This window comes from Oryx dammah, unplaced genomic scaffold (genome assembly GCF_014754425.2).
Source record: "Oryx dammah isolate SB20612 unplaced genomic scaffold, SCBI_Odam_1.1 HiC_scaffold_17, whole genome shotgun sequence".
NCBI lineage: Eukaryota > Metazoa > Chordata > Mammalia > Artiodactyla > Bovidae > Oryx > Oryx dammah.
Genome location: NW_024070201.1, coordinates 27,104,647 through 27,124,482, shown reverse-complemented (window position 1 = coordinate 27,124,482; position 19,836 = coordinate 27,104,647). Strand labels below are relative to the sequence as shown.

At 57.1% G+C, this 19,836-nt stretch overlaps 1 protein-coding gene and 1 long non-coding RNA gene across 4 annotated transcripts; one reads left to right on the top strand and one right to left on the bottom strand.

The window, feature by feature from the left end:
* Window positions 1-152: 152 nt before the first annotated feature.
* Window positions 153-4,013, top strand: LOC120876307. The gene is made up of 3 exons (XR_005724146.1): window positions 153-470; window positions 821-1,004; window positions 2,909-4,013. It is a non-coding gene; the product is annotated as an uncharacterized LOC120876307 (long non-coding RNA).
* Window positions 1,839-17,910, bottom strand: SIDT2 (SID1 transmembrane family member 2). 3 transcript variants are annotated; one of them, XR_005724143.1, is made up of 27 exons: window positions 17,178-17,910; window positions 15,269-15,390; window positions 14,798-14,962; window positions 14,653-14,698; window positions 14,136-14,237; window positions 13,955-14,038; window positions 13,137-13,236; window positions 12,877-12,942; window positions 11,875-11,968; window positions 11,505-11,557; window positions 11,147-11,158; window positions 10,727-10,798; window positions 10,516-10,596; window positions 9,376-9,482; window positions 8,994-9,067; window positions 8,840-8,906; window positions 8,242-8,315; window positions 7,973-8,096; window positions 7,627-7,744; window positions 6,653-6,826; window positions 6,362-6,470; window positions 6,055-6,131; window positions 5,826-5,872; window positions 5,449-5,554; window positions 4,714-4,824; window positions 3,349-3,462; window positions 1,839-3,276 (listed from the first exon to the last, which is right to left on the bottom strand). XR_005724143.1 is itself a non-coding variant. In XM_040258067.1 (27 exons), exons 1-27 carry the CDS (start codon window positions 17,358-17,360, stop codon window positions 3,214-3,216), a joined length of 2,508 nt encoding a protein of 835 aa, XP_040114001.1. In that variant the 5' UTR covers window positions 17,361-17,910; the 3' UTR covers window positions 1,839-3,213. The 3 variants fall into 3 exon arrangements, 2 of the variants coding, with proteins under 2 accessions (XP_040114001.1, XP_040114002.1); XM_040258067.1 differs by having other exon boundaries at window positions 6,690-6,826; XM_040258068.1 differs by lacking the exon at window positions 11,147-11,158 and having other exon boundaries at window positions 6,690-6,826.
* Window positions 17,911-19,836: the final 1,926 nt, after the last annotated feature.

Sequence of the window (19,836 nt, the reverse complement as noted above, 5' to 3'; positions counted from 1 at the left end):
AAGTTGGAGCAGTCTACCGGGGGCTGCCCGAGACATTCTCTGCATGCTTTGGGGATGGAGCCGGCGGGGGCGGGGCCGCGCTGCCGGCGGGGAACCGCCGGGAAAAGCCTTTTATGGACAGGACCACGAAGGCTTTCCCTGCCGTCTGGACTTAGGGTTGCTCCTCTGACACTGTTCCCTGCCTCCAGGTTTGCGGGGAGGGGGAAATTCAAGAGGGGCTGCCCAGCGAAAGAGGTTGGGGGACCCCTACCTGAGGCTTGTGGGGGACTAACCAGCCATTCTATCCTCCTGGGGCTTTTAGCTCTAGCGGGAGACAGGAGCTCACCTTTCCCGAGGACCAGGCTACATGCCAGGCATTTTGCAAAGGCGCCCATTTGATACTCACAGCTGCATCATGACAGCATAATTACTCTCCCATTTTGCAAAGGAGGAGACAAAGGCTCCGAGGGCGTCTTACCCAACGCCACGGGGTGAGTCTTGAGAGGCAGAACCTGGGCATCCCTGCCGACCCCCAGCCATGCGAAAGCCAGCGAGGCAGACAGACCGACCCTTCCAGCTGTACCTGCTCAGGTTGAGTTCGCAGTTGGGGTGGGTCTTAAATCACATGCTTTAGCTGGGGGTGGGACTGGAGGGTTCAGCAACAGCTCAGTTGGATCCAGAGGGTCTGCAGGGCCTGAGGCACCAACACTGGGGTTGGAGGCTCCAAGGCTTCTATCATCCCTCCCTTTTTAAAATGTATTTGTTTATATGTTTATTTATGGCCAGTGCTGCTCGGCATGTGGCATCTTAATTGGATGTGGCATGTTAATTCCCCAACCAGGGATCGAACCTGCACCCCCTGCAGTGGAAGGGCAGAGTCTTAATTACTGGACCACCAGGGAAGGCCCCCCCCATCCTTTCAGTCTACCTCCTCTGGAAAACAGACGACCCCATCACCCAACCATCACCCAAGGAAGGAGACCCACTCAAATCTCGCTTCAGCGAAGGATAGGAAGTGAAGAAAGGTAAGGGGCATCCGGTGGGGGCCCTGGGCTGCCTGCTGTGGCACCACTCCATCCTTAGGCAGCCTGGCAGGGAGGAGCTAATACTCCGCCACACTGCACACCCACCACCCGGCACCACTAGGAAAGGCCTTTTCTGCACAACGCGAGTCTAGCGGTGCAGAAGTACAGTGCCCTCCAGTGGCATCTGCAGGGAAGAGCAGGGACAGGAGCTAGGGAGCCGCGAAAGAGGAGCCCTCTAGACTTTCAGTTGTCCTTAATTCACCAGATTCCTCCTCGCAAGCCCGCCCCGCCCCGCCCCTCATCTTGTCCTCCTTAGGCTGCCAAAATTTAAATAGCCTTCCAGGGTCATCTCGAAGGTGCCCCCTCGTGGAGCTTGCGTGGTGCCCACTCCCCAGCCATCCACTCCATCTCGTGTTCTCTAAGCACCACCTGTCCATTCAAGGCAGGTGAGGGAGCACTGCCCTGTGCCTGCAGCCTGCTGAGCGGAGAGGGACTCAGATAAGAAAGTGAAGCTGGCCTGACTGGTGGATGGGAACCAGGTGGGCAGAGGCTGCCCCCATGTGCCAGGTGAAATGGCATAGCTATGGCTTTCTCCCTACACGATCCTCTCCACTCTCACGGCGCCCGGCACAGAGCAGGCCTCTGGTAAAGGTTGACTGAATTGATGCCATTGCTCACAGGAGAAAAACATGAGGCTGCCAGGGGACTGCTATTCCCAACAGGACTGGGGCTTGGAAGAGAAAGGCAGACCAGACCTGGGAAATGGAGGAGCCTGGCCCCAGCCCTCGTCCTCAACATTTCCATCCAGAAAGAGGGAGCAGAGGCAGGCCCAAAGACTGCATCTGGTTGTTTCTTTAATTGAATGCAAACTCATTCATAGAAAACAGAAATGCAACCATAGCATGGAAACAGACATTAAACGGAGCTCTGAAAAAAGATCCAGACCCTCCGCCTCTCCCCAGCCCGAGGGAGAGCTAGAAAAACAAGTTGAGAATAAAACACATTCCCATCCCCAAGGCCAAGGCCCAACTTGATCTCCCCAACCTTGGCATCTGGAACAGACCAGGTAGGGCAAAAGAGCGGCCAGGGGAAGCAGAGTTGGGGCAACTCAGTGTAAACTCAAGGTTTCATACGTGTGCATGTGTGTGTGTAACACAGAACTTGGCTGAAGACTGGACGGAAACTTAGAAGCCAGCCCTGTGTCCCAGAGTGAGGCTGGACCAGGGACACAGAGGGGAAGGGCATGTCCCTTCCCTGAGCCCCTAAGACAGGCACTGGGGCTCCTGCGGCCATGGAGGAGCTGTGCTCTCTGTAGCGCCCCTCCTTCGCCTCTGGACATTCTTGGGCAGTGTCAAATGGCACTGAAAGGCCCACAAGTGGGGCTTGGCAGGACTAAGGGCCTGGAAAGAGGATGAAAGGAAAGGAGTGAGGTGCTTCTTCAGTCCAATCCTGGTTGCCATCATCAGTCTGGGGGCTGACAGCACATGAGAAGACCTCCAAATCCAGCTCTTCAATCACAGCCAGTTCCCATGCTGCGGGCTTTGTCCCTCGTTGCTAAAGAACCAGCCCTGAGTGCAGGTCAGAGGGAGCCGGCAGCACTGTCCAGGATCCCTTGCAGGCCTTAGCACCAAAAACCCAGCACCAGCCAGTCTGCCCCCCAGCTCCGACAGCCGTATCCATCCTGGCTGACCGGAGAGGGCAGTGATGGCAGGCAGGCACAAACCCAGGAAAAGTGGAGTGAACTCTGGTGCAGGACAGAGAATCGGGCCCCAGACTAGGGGCCCTGGAGTGGAAGCTTGGGCCAGAAGGGTGGGCTTTGGGTCCAGGCCAAGGGGGAAGGGGAAGGACAGCCAGAATGCAAGCCATGAAATGGGCAGGCAACGCTTCCCTCCTTCCTCCTGCAGAACGACAATTGGACAGCTGATGGACTGGGACCCGTGGAAGGCCCCAACACTGAGAAGAAAGCAGCAGTTTGGCCAACATTCAGGGTTGAAGGGGCACAGGCCTCATCCCTGGCAGAGGGCAGGAGCAAGGCTCAAGGTCACCCTGTGACTGTCCCAGGCCCAAGCCTGGGCTGGACCTCACTGTCCCACCACCCCTGGCACTGGGCGGCAGGGCTCGGACTCAGGCCCCTGGCACTGTGGAACCTCTGGGAGGTGAGGCAGAGGAGCTCGGGGCTCCATGAGAGAAGCAAGGGGGCCCAGCTCCCCTAGAAGACGTATATCTTGTCCCGCTGCACGGTGTCCAGGTCATCGTCCAGCGTCAGCAACACCTGGTGGGGGTGGATGCAGAGTCAAACAGGGGACGGGAGGCCCCTCTGCCCCTCTGCAGTCCCTCCACCTACCAGGAAGGACCCAAACATGGCGATGGAGGAGAGGAAGTGCCAGATGTCGTGGTCGTCAAAGAAGTCGAGGAGGATGCAGTCCCGGTTGTGCTCCCGCGACTCTGCAGGGGTTTTCTGGAGAGGAACAGGGAGAGCTGTTTGCTGACATCGCCCGGCTGAGGCCGAGCCAGACCCACTTCCATTCGCTGCAGGGTACCTCTGATGCCAGCCCCCGCCTCGGGCCAGAGAGCACCCTCTTTCGGGCTCACCCCTTGCCTTATCTCCCACATCTAAGAATTGGCCTTTAGTTGCAAACTTCTCCCTAAGGGCACTGGTCCTGATTACCTTGCAGAGCTAGAAGCTCACCAAAGGCTCCTAACTAGTTCCCTGACTTAGACCTCGCCCCCTGCACCAATCAGTCCTCCAGGGCTTCTTCCAGCTCACTTTCTCTGTGAAACACTCAGATCAGACAAACCTGCCCGAGGACAACAGTAGCTATCACCTGCACCTCATGGTCCTCCATGCTCTCTCCCCAATCTCTCTCCCTCCAACACTGACTAGACTGTGTCTGAGGGCTGTCTGTGCCATACACTGAGGCTGCAGAGATGACCAAGAAAGATCTGGTCTGTTCTCAAGGAGCTCACCATCTCCACTTGCTCCCAAGCGAATGCATCACTGACCCCAAAGCTGCCTTGGTCTCATTACTCAAGTCATGGTGCCTCTGGGCCACAGAGGCTTTAAGGCCAAGAGCAAGGTCCACCTTCTCTAAGAAGCTTCCCTGGACCTCCTAACTCACCAAAGTCTTTCTGCCCTCTGCCTCCTGCACATCCCCTCACTTGTCCTCCCTGTTACCCTTCATCTTGTGCATCATATTGCAGAGAAAAGCCAGGAACTGACAGTCTTTCTGTCCCTGGAACTAGATTTTAAGTGTTTCAAAGGGGACTTCCCTGGTGGTCTAGTAGTTAGGACTCTGCATGCTCATTGCCTAGGACTTGGGTTCAATCCCTGGTCAGGGAACTAAAATCCCACAAGCTGTGCTGTGCAGCCAAAAAAATAAAATAAAATTGCTTCAAAGGCAGAGATCCCGCCAGACTTAGTTCTGATCACAGCAGGTACCCTATGAGCAGAGGGAAGAACCTGACATCTCTGGCTTCAAACCCCAGCGGTGCCACCACTGGCTGTGTGACCCTGGGCGGGTCACTTGTCTGTCTGAGCCCCGGCTGCTGCATTAGTAAAATGGGGATACCTCCACCATTGACATGGTCAATGTCAGGAGGATTAAACGAGAAAGCGGCTGTTAAAGAGTACTGGCGATGCTCACAAACAGGTTTGAAAAGAGACCTGTTTGTGGGCTCACAATGAGCCTGTAGCAGGAGAACTACTCACCTGCCAGGTGCTGAGTCCCTGGAAGAAGAAGAAGAGGGCGAAACCCCAGACCACCGAGGTGCAGACGATGCAGAGCAGGGGAATGAGCTTGATCCTCTCCCCGCTCCGGAGCTAAGGGAACAAGGGGGAGACCGGCCTGAGGCCCCGCCCCATTTCCTGCCTGCCCTTCAAGCCGCTTCCCAGGCATTCAGGATGGACCCTTTAGGAAGCCTTCTCAGATCCATCCTACCACCCCAGAGCCTCACCTGTCCCCACACTGGCAGTCCTCACCCTTGAGGTCCACCCTGGCTGGGACTCTGTGTGCCCCTGTCTGCTGGGGGGTACAGCTGGGTCCTCCTCTCACACTGGGAAGGCATGAGGGCCCTGTGGAAACCCCTGGCCCTCCGAGACCCAAGCCCACCACAGTCTCAGCAAGCCCACCTCCTCAACCTTTTCTGTGCGGAACGGACTCTTGCCAGCTGTGCCCTGAAGTGCTACCAGTTCCGTGGGCCATACTGAGACTACAGAAGGGGCTCAGGAAACAGGTCTGAGGATGTGGCGGGCTTCCGGGGAGTAGTGGAATAGACTAGCCTCTCCCCTCCTCAAAACTCAGTGGATGGAGAGGGACAGATGGAGACGGACAGAAAGATTCCCCTTCCCTCCCGGTGCTGCCCCAGGCAGGCTGTGTCCATGTCCCTCCCTTCAAAGCAGAGCGCTGGCTGGGCTGGCCGAGGAGGCTCAGCCCTCCCTGCTCACCTTCATAATAATGTAGAAGGCAAAGTAAAGAAGCAGGTTGCAGATGCCAATGGCCAACAAGTAGGAGGCGAAATCGTTGGGACGCATGATGAGCCCGTAGGCCGCCCTGGCAGGAGGGAGGGCCAGCTGGTGAAGCAGGGGACGGCCAAGAGCAAGGAAAGGGCTTCCCTCCCCCCACCACCACCCTGTGTCTTATGACGATGTGGGGTACGGTTCAGAGGTCCACAGAAGATTCTAGAACCCCAGGGGCCAACACCTGTCTCCCGGGGCCCCGTTTCTCGTGCCCATATTTGTCCACAGCCCCCAAAGGAGCCGGCGGCTGGCCAAGTCCGCAGCTGCCCACCCTGCCCGGGGACGCAGGTGATGGCTGGACTCACAGCGACCAGTTGATGATGTTACCCATGACCAGCAGCACCATGCGGTCCTGGAGGGAAGCAGAGACACGGGGCTTAGAGACCAGCAAGAAGGGGCGGGAGGCCCGAGTCAGGGGCCCCACCCCACCCCACCCCACCCCACCCAGGCAATCAGCTTCGCTCCGCCCACCCCCCACCCCGCACTGGAGGAAGGAGCACAGACAGAGGAGGGGCCCAGGAGCTGGGCAGGTACCACGTAGAGAGGCCCGCTGCACTGCCGGATGCAGTCCGTGTAGAGCACGTGGAGGATGCGACGGCAGATCCCCGAGTCTGCGAGAACGGAAGGTGCTCAAAGGCCCAGCCACCCTCTTGTCCCAGCCCCTGCGCTGCGCCAGCAGAGCGGGCCCAGGGCCTTCGGAGGCACAGCCGTGCCAAGGCCTCATGAATTCTGTGCCCAGTGATTCTTCCGGGGTCTCCGTGAGAGGGCAGAGCCCCAAAGTCTCCTGTGAGGCCAGGTCCCCGAGGCCCCCAACCCCAGCAGGCCCTGGGCAAGCCCTCACCCAGCTTCCAGCGACCCATGTAATAGAGCTGTGTGCTGAGCAGCAGGGTGGCAGTGATGTGGATGATTGAGAAGACGATCCAGAATGCTGTGTTCCCCTTGCCAAAGACCTGTGGGGGTCCCCGAGGGCAGGGGTGAGGAGGCGCCAGGGAAAGCCCCCTCCCTCCGCCCTGGCCTGCCCTTCTGGAGGAGCTGGGCTGGCAGCCATGCCAGGCTGGGAGGGCGCGCTAGGGAAGGAACAGGGATCTCTCTGGCAGGGGTGGTGGGCAGGGGTGTGTGCACACGCGTGCACCTGTCCTCCGGGTGAGCAGAGTGGGCCGGGGCCTCACCACGCCCAGCACGGAGAAGAAGATGACGATGGCCAAGCAGGCGTAGGCGCTGTAGGCACTGGCGTTGATGTCTGGGTGCCGCTTCTGGTACAGCTTCAGCATGCAGAGCCCCGCGATCATGTACATGAAGGACGTGTCTAGGCGGAGGGACGGATGTGGCCGTGAGATGCGGAAACCTCCACTGAGCCCCGGCATGGAACCCCAGCCCCCACACCTCGTCATGGCCACGGAGCAAGCTGGTGGCAGCCTGGCACTTGAACCCTGGCTGCTTAACTGTCCTGCCACGCCACACTACTGCCCCTGTGGCTGTCACCCACAGTCTGCTTCCCCTGATGACAAGGACAACTCAGTCCAAGCACCCTGAGATTAGGAACTGTGTCTTAGTTATCTTTTTTTCCATAGAAAAGACTTGGCAGATGCATGAAACGGCACTCAGACGCCTATTTTCTACAAGCTAAGCTGCAAGGAGATCAAACCAGTCAATCCTAAAGGAAATTAACCCTGAATATTCTCTGGAAGGACTGATGCTGAAGCCAAAGTGTTAATACTTTTGGCCACCAGATGCAAAGAGCCGACTAACTCATTGGAAAAGACCCTGATGCTGGGAAAGATTGAGGGCAGGAGAAGAAGGGGGTGACAGAGGATGAGATGGCTGGATGGCATCACCAACTCAATGGACATGAGTTTTGAGAAAACTCCAGGAGATAGTGAAGGACAGGGAGGCCTGGCGTGCTGCAGTCCATGGGGTTGCAGAGCCGGACAAGATTTAGAAGCTAAGCAACAACAATAAGGTGTAGGTTCATGCAAGTCCTCCAGCTCTGGAGTCTCCCACACAGCTGCATCTTGGGGATCTCAATCCTTGCAGGTGAGTGGGGAGGGCAAAGTCAGGCAGGTCCCTGTTCTAGGTTCAGCCAGCGAAGAGGGAGGCCCCACTCACCAAACTGGAAATTGGTGTAGTTGGGGCAGACGTGATAGCAAGCACTAAGCAGCCCCTCCATCATCAGGGCCGTGCCCATGGCATAGAAGAGGCCAAAGTGTTTGGGGATCCCACATTCCTGTCGGGGAGGGAGAAGGGAAGGAAAAGAGAGAAGGTGAGGCGGTGAGGTGGGAAAGGAGGAAGGAAGGGGCCCTGAAGAGGGAGATCACGAGAGAGGAGTGGGCCGGGGATAGAGTGATTTAGGAAGGGCTGGGCTTTGGTGGGCAGGGCTGGGCTGGGCAGGGCCATGCCTGCTAGCAAGGGTCTGGAGTGAGGCCTAGGTGGGCGGGGCGGGCGCGCTGCTCACCAGGGCGCAGAGGTCGTTACGCAGCAGGGCCCGGTTGTGGTTGATCTCCCGTTGCAAGATGATGAGCAGGAAGAGCAGCCCCAGCAGGATGTACCCCAGGTTGCTGAGGATGTTGTTGAAGGCGCTGGAAGGGGCGACAGGGGCGCACTGTCTCGACCTCAGGCCCCGGGCCCCTTCCCTACCCGAGAGGTAGGCATTCAGAGAGCCCCGGCTCCTTGCACCGGTTCACCGAGAGACAGGAAAAGGGGGTCTCGCAAGACGATTCCCACCTGAGGTTGCCCAGCGGGTGGGCACAGAGGAAGTTGTAGTAGCAGATGTCCTGGTTCCCTGTGACATTCACCACCTGCAGTGGGAGTGGGAACAGGGTGGGGTAAGGGGGAGCTCCTAACTCTCCTGACTCAGGCCACAGCCTGGGCACCACCCGTCTGGTTCTCCAGCGGATGAGGGGTGCCAGCTCGGCCAGCACGCGTGTGCACACACCACCAGCGAGCCCCACTTCTAGCACGGTCACCGCCCTCCTCGCTAGGTGTGGCTGAAAACTCTCGAGGCATCACCATGACAGGTTCTTGCCTCACGGCACAGAGAAGAGGGAAGGGAAACTGAGACTGACTTTCTCACCACTTCCGTTTCATAAAATCCCCACAAACTGGGGGAGGTGCCGTCAGGACTAGCATGCTGCTCCCCATTTGGCCAATGAACCGACTGAGGCTCAGGGAGGTTGAGGGACTTGCTCAAGGCAGAGCTGGGACTGCAACCCTAGGACCTGGGCTTGCTCCAGAGCCTCAGGCTGGCAGGCTCTGCCTGGGCAACGCCCCAGAGTCTGTGGCAGCTGCTCAGAGGCTCTTAGTATGGGCCCTGCCCGCTCACCGTCTGGTAGGTGATCACCAGCTGTACCACAGGAAGTGCGTAAAAGACGGCAATGGTGGCGATGTTCCTGGGGAGTGGGAGAGCGCTGGTGAGCTGGCAGCAGCCAGAAAGAGAACCTGAGACCCCACCACCCTGTCCCGCCCCACCCGCTCACCAGAAGTAGATCTGGTACTTCTTCCGCAGGACACGTTTGTCCTTGCGCGCCAGGTCAGCCACATAGAGGTATTGCTACGTGGGGAGAAACTGGAGTGAGCCCCCTGCCCCACCACCCTGGAAGGCCCTCTTGCCCTGGTAGAGGAGGACAAGGGGGGCCTCCCTCCCACAGGCCAGGGTGCTGGTGGGCAGGGTTTCGGATGATCCAGAGGCCTGGGAGCCGAGTCAGTTTCTCCAGAAGCTATGCTGCCCTAACAGAGCTCTCTCCCTTTGCTTTCCTAACATGCCACAGGCTGGGGGCGGTAGGGGCAGGGGGCCTATGCAGGGCTGAACATAGAATCTCGCTTCCTTGTTAACCAGGGCCAGCCCTCCTGGGCTCACACCTTGGTGCGAATGACGTTCTTGTCTGAATCAATGTCGGCCAGAGTGTCATAGTCATCTTCCTCCACGGAGCTCATGGAGTCCAGTCGTGGTCGAGTGCCCATGGGGTCTGGGGAAGAAAGCGGGAAAGGGTTACCAGGTGGGCACTGAACCCAAAGTCTGCAGCAATTGTCACAATTTCTAGGTGGTGGGACAAGGCAAATTGTGGGCTCAGAGTGGGGGAGGAGGTGGGCTCAGGCCTGGGGAGGAGGCATTAGGGGCTCCCGATTCCTGGAGGGAAGCCAGGACGGGCTCTGCAAACAGTTCACCCAACAGGGACCGCTCGAGCCCTGCCCCTCACTGGGCTAGGGTTTCCAGGCCAGGACACTGAGCAGACCTCAGGCCCCAGACACGAGCAGCAGGACTGAATCAGCAAATGTCATGCTGACGAGAAGATGCCCAGTCGTGTGGGTTCTGAGAAGACACTGCCGTGGCCCCCGCTGGGAATAGACCCAGTGGGCCCTGGGGTGCAGGCAAGGGTGACAGGCTGCCTCTAAGAAGCACTAGCCACTTCATCCTGTTCTTTTCCCACGTCATCAGAAGCTTCCTCCCACAGCCTTGCTGACCAAAGCCCCCAGAGGCTGGGACGTTACACCCTTGCCCACAAGCCCCAGCAGGCCAGCAAGAGAGGTGCTGAGAAACACAACAGCTGACCAACATCTGGCCTGGGGATGGCGGGGTTGCCAGCCCCCCAGCATCAGGGGCCAGTGCCTGCCTATTTCAAAAGACACACGAGCTAACAATTATCGGCATTAGACGGGCAAGCCATGCACAAAGCATCTTTCTGGTCCTCGAGCCTCCTGGCTCTAGTCAACCGCCCTGGCAGGAGCTGATTGGCAGAGCAGTGCCCACCCTCCCCACATCTACCCATGGCAATGCACAGCTGCGGCATCTGGCCAAAGGGGAGGCGTCGCTTGAACTGGTCGTGCCCTTCAAAGGAAAGGGAAAGTTAGCAGGGAAGCGGGGGCCAAGGAGGAAGGGATGAGGGAGGAGGAGGCAGGGAGACAGCAAGCCCTTCCCTGGTTCCAGCAGCTGGCAGAAGAGGCAACAGCAGCTAGCACCAGCCTGGCATCACACAGCCCTCCCCGGCTTGGCCCACTCACCCGGGTAATTGTAGGATAGGTCCCTGGGGCCTGTGCTGTCAACCAGACCATCGGTGGAGCCGGTGGAGCCAGAACCATTCTCTGCAGGGGAATCGTAAGTGGTGAGGCCGGTAGAAGAGACCTCAGGGCAGGTGGCCCTGGACCCAACCCCAGGGGTTGCTGAGAAGGCCACTGGAGGTGGTGACCAGCAAGCTTGGGCGCTGACACCTACCAAAGGAGCCGTAGTTGTAGCCATCATAGGGGGAGGTGCCAGGAAAGGAGTCGGCCAGGACCCGAGGGTGACCTGCAGGGAGAAGTCAGGGACCTTTAGCCTTGGCAGCAGAGAGAGGCTGAAAGCTAGGGAGAAGAGGGCAGGAAGACTCCAGAGAAGAGAGATGCTGAGGACCATGGTGGCAGCAAAGAACAGCTATTGTTCCAGCAAACACAGTGCCCTCCCACCACCACCACCTGCCCCAGTAGAAACATTCACCCCCTCTGTCCTCCCTAGAGACTGCAATGTCAAGGAACTGACCATCTAAGTTACCAGCAGCAAGGACAGACCCGCATCGCCGTCCTGGGTCCCACACAGACCCCCCTGAAATCCCACCCACTCTGGATGCCAGCTCCTCTGCCTACAGCGCCGGGAGCTTACCAAGAAGAGAAGCTGAGCGAGAAGGTCCCAAGCAGGAGGGAAGACAGACAGAGCGGGATAGAAGAAGGGGAAAGAGAACGAAAGGTTAATAATCCCAGACAAGGTGAGCTGCGTTATCTGAAGTGGCAGACTAGGTACGCAGACCCAGGCATGGCGTGAACCAAGTGACGGCCTTTAAAACGGGTGTGTTAGAGACCAAGAGGCACTCCGTCCCAGCCTCATTTCCAGCTGCGCTGTTACTCCCTATCTGAACATCCCAAAGCTCCTGCCTCCTCCAGTCCCCACGGGCACCATCCACCACTATCCCCTCCACACCACAAAGCAGACAGCCCTCCCCACCCAGACCCTCTGCAGGTACCGCTTTCTGGACAGGCTCGGTCCACGGCCACCAGAAGGCTCTTCTTCCTTTGCCTGCGGGGACAGAATCCAGAGGCAAACCAGAAGGGCAGGAGGAGGCGCTGTCCTCTGCTGGGCCGGCCCGCCTTCCACCCTCTCCATCCCACAGCCCTGGCCTCCCTCCACGACCCCAGGGGTCCTCCCAGGCTAGAAGCAATGTGGGGTCTCCCTGCTGGGGAAGAAGGTTGAGGGGGAGGGGTTGGTCTCCAGAGGAGAGGCCCAGGGACCTGAGACCCTCACAGGGACCCGCCTTCCTCTGCCCCATGGAGGGCGCTCAGATCCAGCCAGGCCATTTCCCCGGAGCAGGGGAGCGTCCAGCGGTTCCACTGTACCTCCAGTTTTCCCAACAGGCCAGGAGCACGGTAAGCAGGTAGAAGGAGAGAAATATGCCCAGGCAGAAGAGCATACCGCCAACGTAGGCCTCCGCTGTGGGGAGGGGAGCGGGCAAGGAAACAGACCAACGCTTTCCAAGCCTGCCCATCACCGCACATGGGGCCCAGCCTCATCTCCCACATCTCCCCTCGGTGGAATGGCCCAGCCAGTGCAGACAATACTCCAGACTCGACATGGTTCCTGTCTGCTCAAGGACCTCCCTCTGCTAGAACTTTCTCTTCTAGTTCTTCTTGACTTAATCTTCAAGGCATAGCTGAGGTGCTGTGTCCCCTAGGAGGCCTTCTCCGCCCTGACCTCCCACAGAAACGGTCCTGGGCTCCTCACAGCCCTTGGCACCCTACAGAGCAGCAGGCTCTAGGCAGGGGCGCCCCAAGGACCACAGGTGGAGCACTGGGCCCGCAGAAGGGGCTTGAGACAACGTGCTGAGGAAGGACTCTGCGTGGCGAGGCAGCTGCTTTCCCTCCCGTCACAATCTTTTATGTTTACCTTATACGTTCCACTTTACAAAGGGCTCTAGTCAATCACTCAGTAAATATTTTTTGAGCCTGACTAAAGGGCCAGGAAGTTTCCTACCAATTTTGTAGGACCGACCAGTTTTGCAGAAGCGACTCAGTGAGACTAACAGAGACTAACAGATTTCTAGTACTCCTATTATAGAGATGGGGAAACTGAGACTCAATGAGATTACCCTGCCTATAAAGGCAGACACAGATCTAGAACTCAGTCCTGCAGTCTCTTCACTCATGGATGCTCCGAAGTGCGTTACACTGGCACTCACCGCGCTCCCATCATGAAGTCTGCCAAGAACACTCCTTCTTCCTACCCTGTCAGCCTGCTCGGGTAGGCCCTCCTCATCCGTCCCATTCAGAAAACACTCCCTACCCCAGGCCTGATAGAGGAGCCAGAAGCCAGGCCATCCCCACTCAGCCACCCATACTCACACGTGACTGCTCTCGAGACCAGCACGGACAGGGTTTTCTGGCGGTGCCCTTGATCGACCGGTTCATCTGGAAGTAAAATGTCAAAATGGTAAATAAGCATCTGCCTGGAGCTTGGGTAGAGTTGGTGGGATCAGGCCTGGACGAGTCTAGGGCCAAAAACCTACAGCCCATCAGATCCACCAGCCATGCAGGCTCTTCTACCTCCCAGGAAGAGCCCAAGCCCTCTCCACCCCCAGCCAAGCCCAGGGCACAAAATGTACCTTCTATAAAGGGGTAGAAAGGCAGGGAGCCCCCACAGGCCTGGTCTTCAGTTTTCACCACCACCACCACGTAAAAGCTGTTGCTGGGGAAGTCTTTACGCTGCAGGATGATGACGGTGATGATGGTGGTATGATGAGACTGTTGTCTTCACATCACCATCACCATTTGTCATCACCATCCCCACCCTCTTCTGAACAGACACTATGCTAAACACTTGGCATATATATTATTTTAATTCATCCTCACAAAGATCTCACAAGTAGGTACTATCATCATCCTTGTTGGATGTTAGCTTGGAGTCACACTGCCAGTAAGTGGTACAGCCAGGATCATTTGACTTCAGAGCCCAAACCCTGCACCTATATTATTGCCAGGTGAGCAAATGTGGGTATGCCCACCACTGTGGAAGCCATGGGGGCCCTACTGCAGTTTGAGCATCAGTCAGAAGAAAAAGTGGAGGGGTCATGGTGCCTCCACCAGCTGCACAGCTAGATGTCATGAGCTGAACACATGCCTCCCCCTCCCTGGCCCCAGCACAGGTTTTAGCCTTTGCCAAGAGCAGCCCTCATCACCAGCCAGTTGTCGGGAATGGGGCAGACGTGATAGCCGTAAAGGATACTCTGCTCTTTCCTGTCCCCAGAGGCAACTGGGATTGAGATTCAATGCTTGTAAATACCAGGGGACCCAAAGTCTTGGGGACTGGCATACCAAGACTCAGCCCTGAGGCAGGTTAGGAATGGGGCAGGGGCAAAGCAGCACGGTTGAGGAAGGCTAATCACCTGGCCGCATCCCCCATGGGGCCTCGTGCATTTCCTACCTGCACGGTGATAGCCGCCTTCTTGGTCATCGTCTGATACATGCCGATGAAGGCTACGTTGTTGTCTAGGTCATACACAGGACACTGCAGGAGGAGGAGGGCAGAGACAGATGGACAGGGTCCTGGGCCCCGTCCCCTCTCTTCAGCAGCCCGGCGCGCCACTGGCGGGCCGCTGACTCACCAGCACATCCTGGATGGAGATCACTGAGCAAGGGAAGGCCGTGTTGGAGGCCACCTTGACGATGACCGAGTCCACTCCTTCCGGGAACTCATACTTGAAGTACTGAGGGCACAGGGAAGAGGGGAGAGCCCCATCCCATGAGGATGCTTTCTCTGCCCCTCTAAAGGGAAGGTGTGAATCCTCCCAGGGTCAGGCAGTGGAGACTCTCTGCAGAGAGAGGCTCTGACCACAAGCAGCAGCCCCATTTCCCACACACTGCTCCCCTCAACCTCAGCTGGGCATGCAGGACCTCGCCCAAGAGGCAAGTGGGAGAGATGGCCGTCCAAGCCCATGTCTCTGCGCTTCCCAGGCCGTCTGTTCCCCACTACCTTGGGGCCAGGGCTCCTGTCTCTATAGAATTCTCCATGGAGAGTACAGCCACCCTGAAATTCCTGGCAAAGACTGCTGGGCGCCCCCACCCCCCAAGTTCAAGCTTCCCCATTTCTCCCCGGAGAGGCAGCAGCCAGGGAGGCCTTACCTGGGGCTGCGCTGCCGTGGTGTTGAAGCTGAATGGCTCCCCGGTCCTGTGGGGCAGAGAAGAGCCGCCCCCCGCCCCAGCACCATCACTCCCAGGCTTGGGAAGAAGGACAGTCCCACACGCCCCCTCCCTCTCCCCTGCAGACCTGAGCACGAAGTCGTCCATTCGGCTGACACGGAGCTGGTACGTGGTGTTAACTGGTGACAGGGTGGACACATCCACGTAGAAGAACTGGACCTCGGACTCATTCTTGGTGGGGGGCTGACACAGCGTTCGCTCCACCTTTTGGTAGAGGTACTTGCGCTGGAACCTGTAGCCCGAGGCAGAGTCAGGACGTGACTGCGGTCCTGCCGCTCCAGGGGACCAGGGCCCTCGATTCCTCCACCCTGGTCCCACCACCTCCCTACCCGACCCCTGCGAGGCTGACAAGTTCCCGATCGGCTGGCTTGGCCCTCTTGCTGTTGACCAGCCTTCTCTCTTAGGGGATTGGGGGGAGAAACAGAGGGGTGCCGGGGTGGTCAGAGGCCCTGGACAAGGGTCCGGGTGAGGTTCTGATCAAGGCCTGGCCTGAGAAGACCCACCCCCACCCCCCAGCCAGCGCCCAGGTCCTACTCACATCCCTCGGAGGATCAGGGGCACCTGGAAGGACACCACCGCCTCCTTCTGGCGGACCACAAACAGCAAAGGAGCACCCTTCTGCTTGTTCAGGACATTCACGGACACTCTCACACCTTCCGTCTACAAGGGGACACGGACATGGCCTTGGTCAAGCCCGTGGTGGCTCTAATTCTGTCACGGGGAACTCATGGCTCCAGAGACCGTGAGCTCTGCTCTCGCTCCGCAGACCACTCTGAGCTCTCCCATCGGGTTGGGCTGGGGAGACACCTAATGGTAGCCCACTCCAGTGCTCTTGCCTGGAGAATCCCACGGACAGAGGAGCCTGGTGGGCTACCGTCCACAGAGTCGCAAGGAGTTGGACACGACTGAGCGACACACACACACACACACACACACACACACACACACACACACACACACACACACACACACACACTGCTTCTGCCAGAGCAGCCCCCAGCGTCCAGGAGGGACTTAGAAGAGAGGACAGGAATCACAATGGAGACCTGGGGTATCCCCCAGAACACCCCACTTCTGTAAAAGTTCACGGTGTGCACATGTGCCCGGCACGCACATGCGTATACACACATGTGCATACGGAGGGACACAGGAGAGCAAGAGTGCTCTGCAGCCTCCTTCCTTGTGAGTCAGGAAAGCTGCTATTCCACAACTCATCTGGTGGCCAGAGGCCACACACAGGGCAGTGGGGAAACAGGACTTGCTGAAAGCCAAGAAGGCCAAGTTCTATCCTCACCTCCGACCAAGGGTCGGGGCTGTGGAAAAGTCACTTCACATCTCTGAGCCTCACCTTACCCCCTCTATAAAATGGAGACACTGCCACTCTTGGCACTATGAAGGAAAGGATATAGGACACTCAGAGCTTAAAGAAAAAGAATACAACTAAATGACTCTTGGGAATGCTTGTTATTGGGCTGCTGAAACCCAAACTCAGGGCAGCACTCCCCTGAGGGGTAGAGGCCACAGCCCTCAGGGTAACCCCACATATGGGTAACCTCATATATGGGGGCAAACAGAGACAGGACTCTAAGCTGGATGAGATCAAACTTCAGAGAACAAGCACTGAAGGCAGATCCTGGCCTGCCATGGAAACCTCATACCTCCCTATTCTGGAGAAAAAAAAAAAAAAAAATCAGATTCCCATTCTGAACTCCACTGTTTCTTAGTAAATCCAGTCCTGGTGAGAGCTGAGTCGGAGACCATTAGCCAGGCTGGGGCAAGAGTTCTCCCAATTTCAGCCCCACCTTGGGTCTGAACTTCCCAGACCCAGCTGTGCCCGGTGCTCAGCTCACAGGTGGGGAGGAAATGAAAGAGAAATCAGAGTGGGGAAGCCTCTCCACGGTAGGCAAACTCCTTCTCCCCTCCCCACCCACCCTGGGGTTGGCTGTATCCCCACCACCTTCAACTTACAAGGCCATCTGGCTTTCTAAGGGAGGATAAGGGCTGGGAAGGTCTCAGCAGTTACAGCAGCCTGGAAAGGCCTGCATTCATTTCCCCAGGGAGTCTCAGCCATAAGCAACCCCCAACCCCTGGGCAGAGCCTTTCAGCTTGGGCCAGTCTCATCCTCCTGGGGTTTTCTGGGCCAAGCCCAGTAGCAAACCTGCTTCCTTGCTCCCAGACCCACAGCACTGTCAAGATTCTGGGTGTTGGGTAGGGAGCAAGGCCAATCTTGCTCAGACTACAGCTGATGGAAAGGAAGTGATCGAAAAGATAAGCGGGGAATGAGGCAACTTCAGAAACCCGTCCAGGTGTAGCTTCAGAACAAACATCCCCAGCACAGGAGGAAACTGTTGGCAAGAGGGTCCAGTGTGGTTCTGGAAAACCCAGGGGGGTCGCTGTTCTGACTCGCCCCACTCGCCACCAGCCCGGAGCCCAGCCCCTTCCCTCACCCGGTTGCGGGTCACGGTGTGGTTGAAGGTGTAGATGTTGACCAGCTCGCTGTTGACCTCATCCACGTAGGTGCGCTCAAACTCCGCGTCTTTCTGCGAGACGTTCTTAGGCCCCAGAACTCCCAGATGGCTCTCGACCGAGGCCACCAAGAGAGCCACGAAGGGCAAGCCCAGGGCGAACATGGCCCCGGCAGGGTGGCAGTGGCAGCGGCAGCGGCGGCAGCAAGCGACAGGACACCTCCAGGGCGGGTTGGGGCTTGGGCCGCAGCTTCCAGCATCTCACCAGGACCAGAACTTTAACCCCGGCCTGAGATTAGGAAGCGTCCCCTCCCTGGAGCCGCAGACGCGCTCTCAGGGACCAGGGAGGGGACGGGGCGGCTGGGGGCGGGAGGGCCGGGGGAAGGGTGACGGGCCTCAGGAAGGGGCCCCAGCTCGCCAGGGGCCGAACACGGCCGGGAGACTCGGTGGGCGCCCGCCGGGGATGTGACAGCCGGGAGGCGGCTGGTTGCTGGGAGCCTGGAGACGCCGCCGGGGAAAAGGGGGAGCGAGGGAGGGAGAGGAAGCCGGTGGCCGAGCCAGCCGCGAAGGGGCGGAGAGTCTGAGGGTGAGGGGCGTGATAGGAGGTAGCGACCCGACGCCGCGCGGCGCCGCCAGTTCTTTCGGGCGCCGGCCCTTTAAGGGCGGGCAGACGCGGAGGCTTCGGCGCTCAGAACTCCAGGGAGTGAGCGACGCCGCGGGGCGGTAAACAGCAGGACTGCCGGCCCGCCCGCTGACGTCAGGGGAAACTGACAGGGATTTAAAGGGCCAGGGCTCGAATTGGGTCTTAAAGGGGCCGCCGCTTTCCAGCTGGAGGCCTTCTCCCACTCCTATCCTGTTGCTGCCTCCTCTTTCATTATCTTTCCCGTCTCTGAAAGGTCACTTCGGATTAGATGGATGGTTCTGTGAAGGATCTCCAAGAATTGGATTCTTGTTAACAAATTCTCTTTCTCAAACATAACGATTACCCTCACCCCTTCAAAGGTGCCATTACCTCTAACACTACCTCTAACACTCCTGGGCCTTTTTTTTCTCCCAATGATCCTAAGAAAAGAAAAATTTCTAAGAACTAGGAAACTGCCCGCGCAGGGGGAGCCCAGACAGGACCGCCAGAGGAACCCTCTCGCCTCTCTGAAGCGGCCACATAGCTTCAAGGATGCCTTCAAAGCTTGCCTTTCTCTCTGATGAGGCAGCTACAAAGTTCATTGAAAGATAGTAACTTTGTAAATTGGTGAAACCTTTCTACAAATTATTTCTGCACGATGTCTTAAGAAGCTTAAAGAGCTTTACACTCTTTGATCCAGTAATTCCACTTCTAGGGCACTCTCCTAACGAAATAAGAAATACAGATTAAAAAAATTGTGTGGGCAAATATGCTTATCACTGTGATATTTACATAAAGCATAAAGGAAACAGCTTAAATGTCCACAATGAAGGAGTGGTTAAGTGTTCTATTATCATGAAGCCATGGAAAGTGACGCCTAAGACTTTTAGGAATATGCAAGCAAAGAATTCAAGATATGACACTATATAAACAGTTTTTAAATACATAGAAAAACATTGACAAATGCATGAAATTTAGTAATGAATGTCTTTGAATTACAGGCTTCCCAGGTAGCTCAGATGGTAAAGAATTTGCCCCCAGTGTGGGAGATCCAGGGTTGATCTCCTGATTGGGAAAATCCCCTGGAGAAGGGAATGGCAACCCACTCCAATATTCTTGCCAGAGAATTCCAGACAGAGGAGCTTGGCAGGCTATAGTCTATGGATCACAAAGAGTCAGACACTACTGCAAGGAGATCAAACTAGTCCATCCTAAAGGAAATCAGTCCTGAATATTCATTGGAAGGACTGATGCTGAAGCTGAAATTCCAATACTTTGGCCACCTGAAGAGAAGAACTGACTCATTGGAAAAGACCCTGATGCTGGGAAAGATTGAAGGCGGGAAGAGAAGGGGATGACAGAGGATGAGATGGTTGGATGGCATCACCGACTCAATGGACATGAGTTGAGCAGTCTCTGGGAGTTGGTGATGGACAGGGAAGCCTGGCATGCTGCAGTCCATGGGGTTGCAAACAGTCGGACAGGATTGAGCAACTGAACTGAAATGAACTCTGTTTGGGATGGGGAGAAATGTCCCAACTCTGCCTCATGTTTGGGGGCAACATGTGCCCCTCGGCCTTTTAAAATGCACATGGAGACCCTACATACTTTTTTTTTTTTTTTTTTTTTCAATATTTATTTGGCTGTGCCAAGTCTTAGTTGCGGCACGTGGGATCGTCAGTCTTCATTGCAGCATACAGGATCTTTTAGTTGCAGTACATGGGATCTAGTTCTCAGACCAGGGCTCAAACCCAGGCCTCCTGCATTATGAGCGCAGTCTTAGCCACTGGACCACCAGGGAAGTCCCTACATACAATTCTTGAATCCCAGCTTCTAGAGGTGGAGGAGGACAGGAGGAGAAGGGGGCAACAGAGGATGAGACGGTTGGATGGCATCACTGACTCAGTGGACATGAGTTTGAGCAAACTCCAGGAGACAGTGAAGGACAGGGAAACATGGAGTGCTGCAGTCCATGGGGTCACAAAGAGCCTGACATGGCTGACTGAACACCACCACCAA

Coding starts and splice junctions, on each gene's coding strand:
- SIDT2 (XM_040258067.1), bottom strand. CDS start 17,360: ATGTTCGCCCTGGGCTTGCCCTTCGTGGCTCTCTTGGTGGCCTCGGTC. Junction 14,039..14,135: donor TCTCCATCCAGGATGTGCTG/GTGAGTCAGCGG, acceptor CTCCTCCTGCAG/TGTCCTGTGTATGACCTAGA. Junction 11,969..12,876: donor GGTCTCGAGAGCAGTCACGT/GTGAGTATGGGT, acceptor CCCTCCCCACAG/CGGAGGCCTACGTTGGCGGT.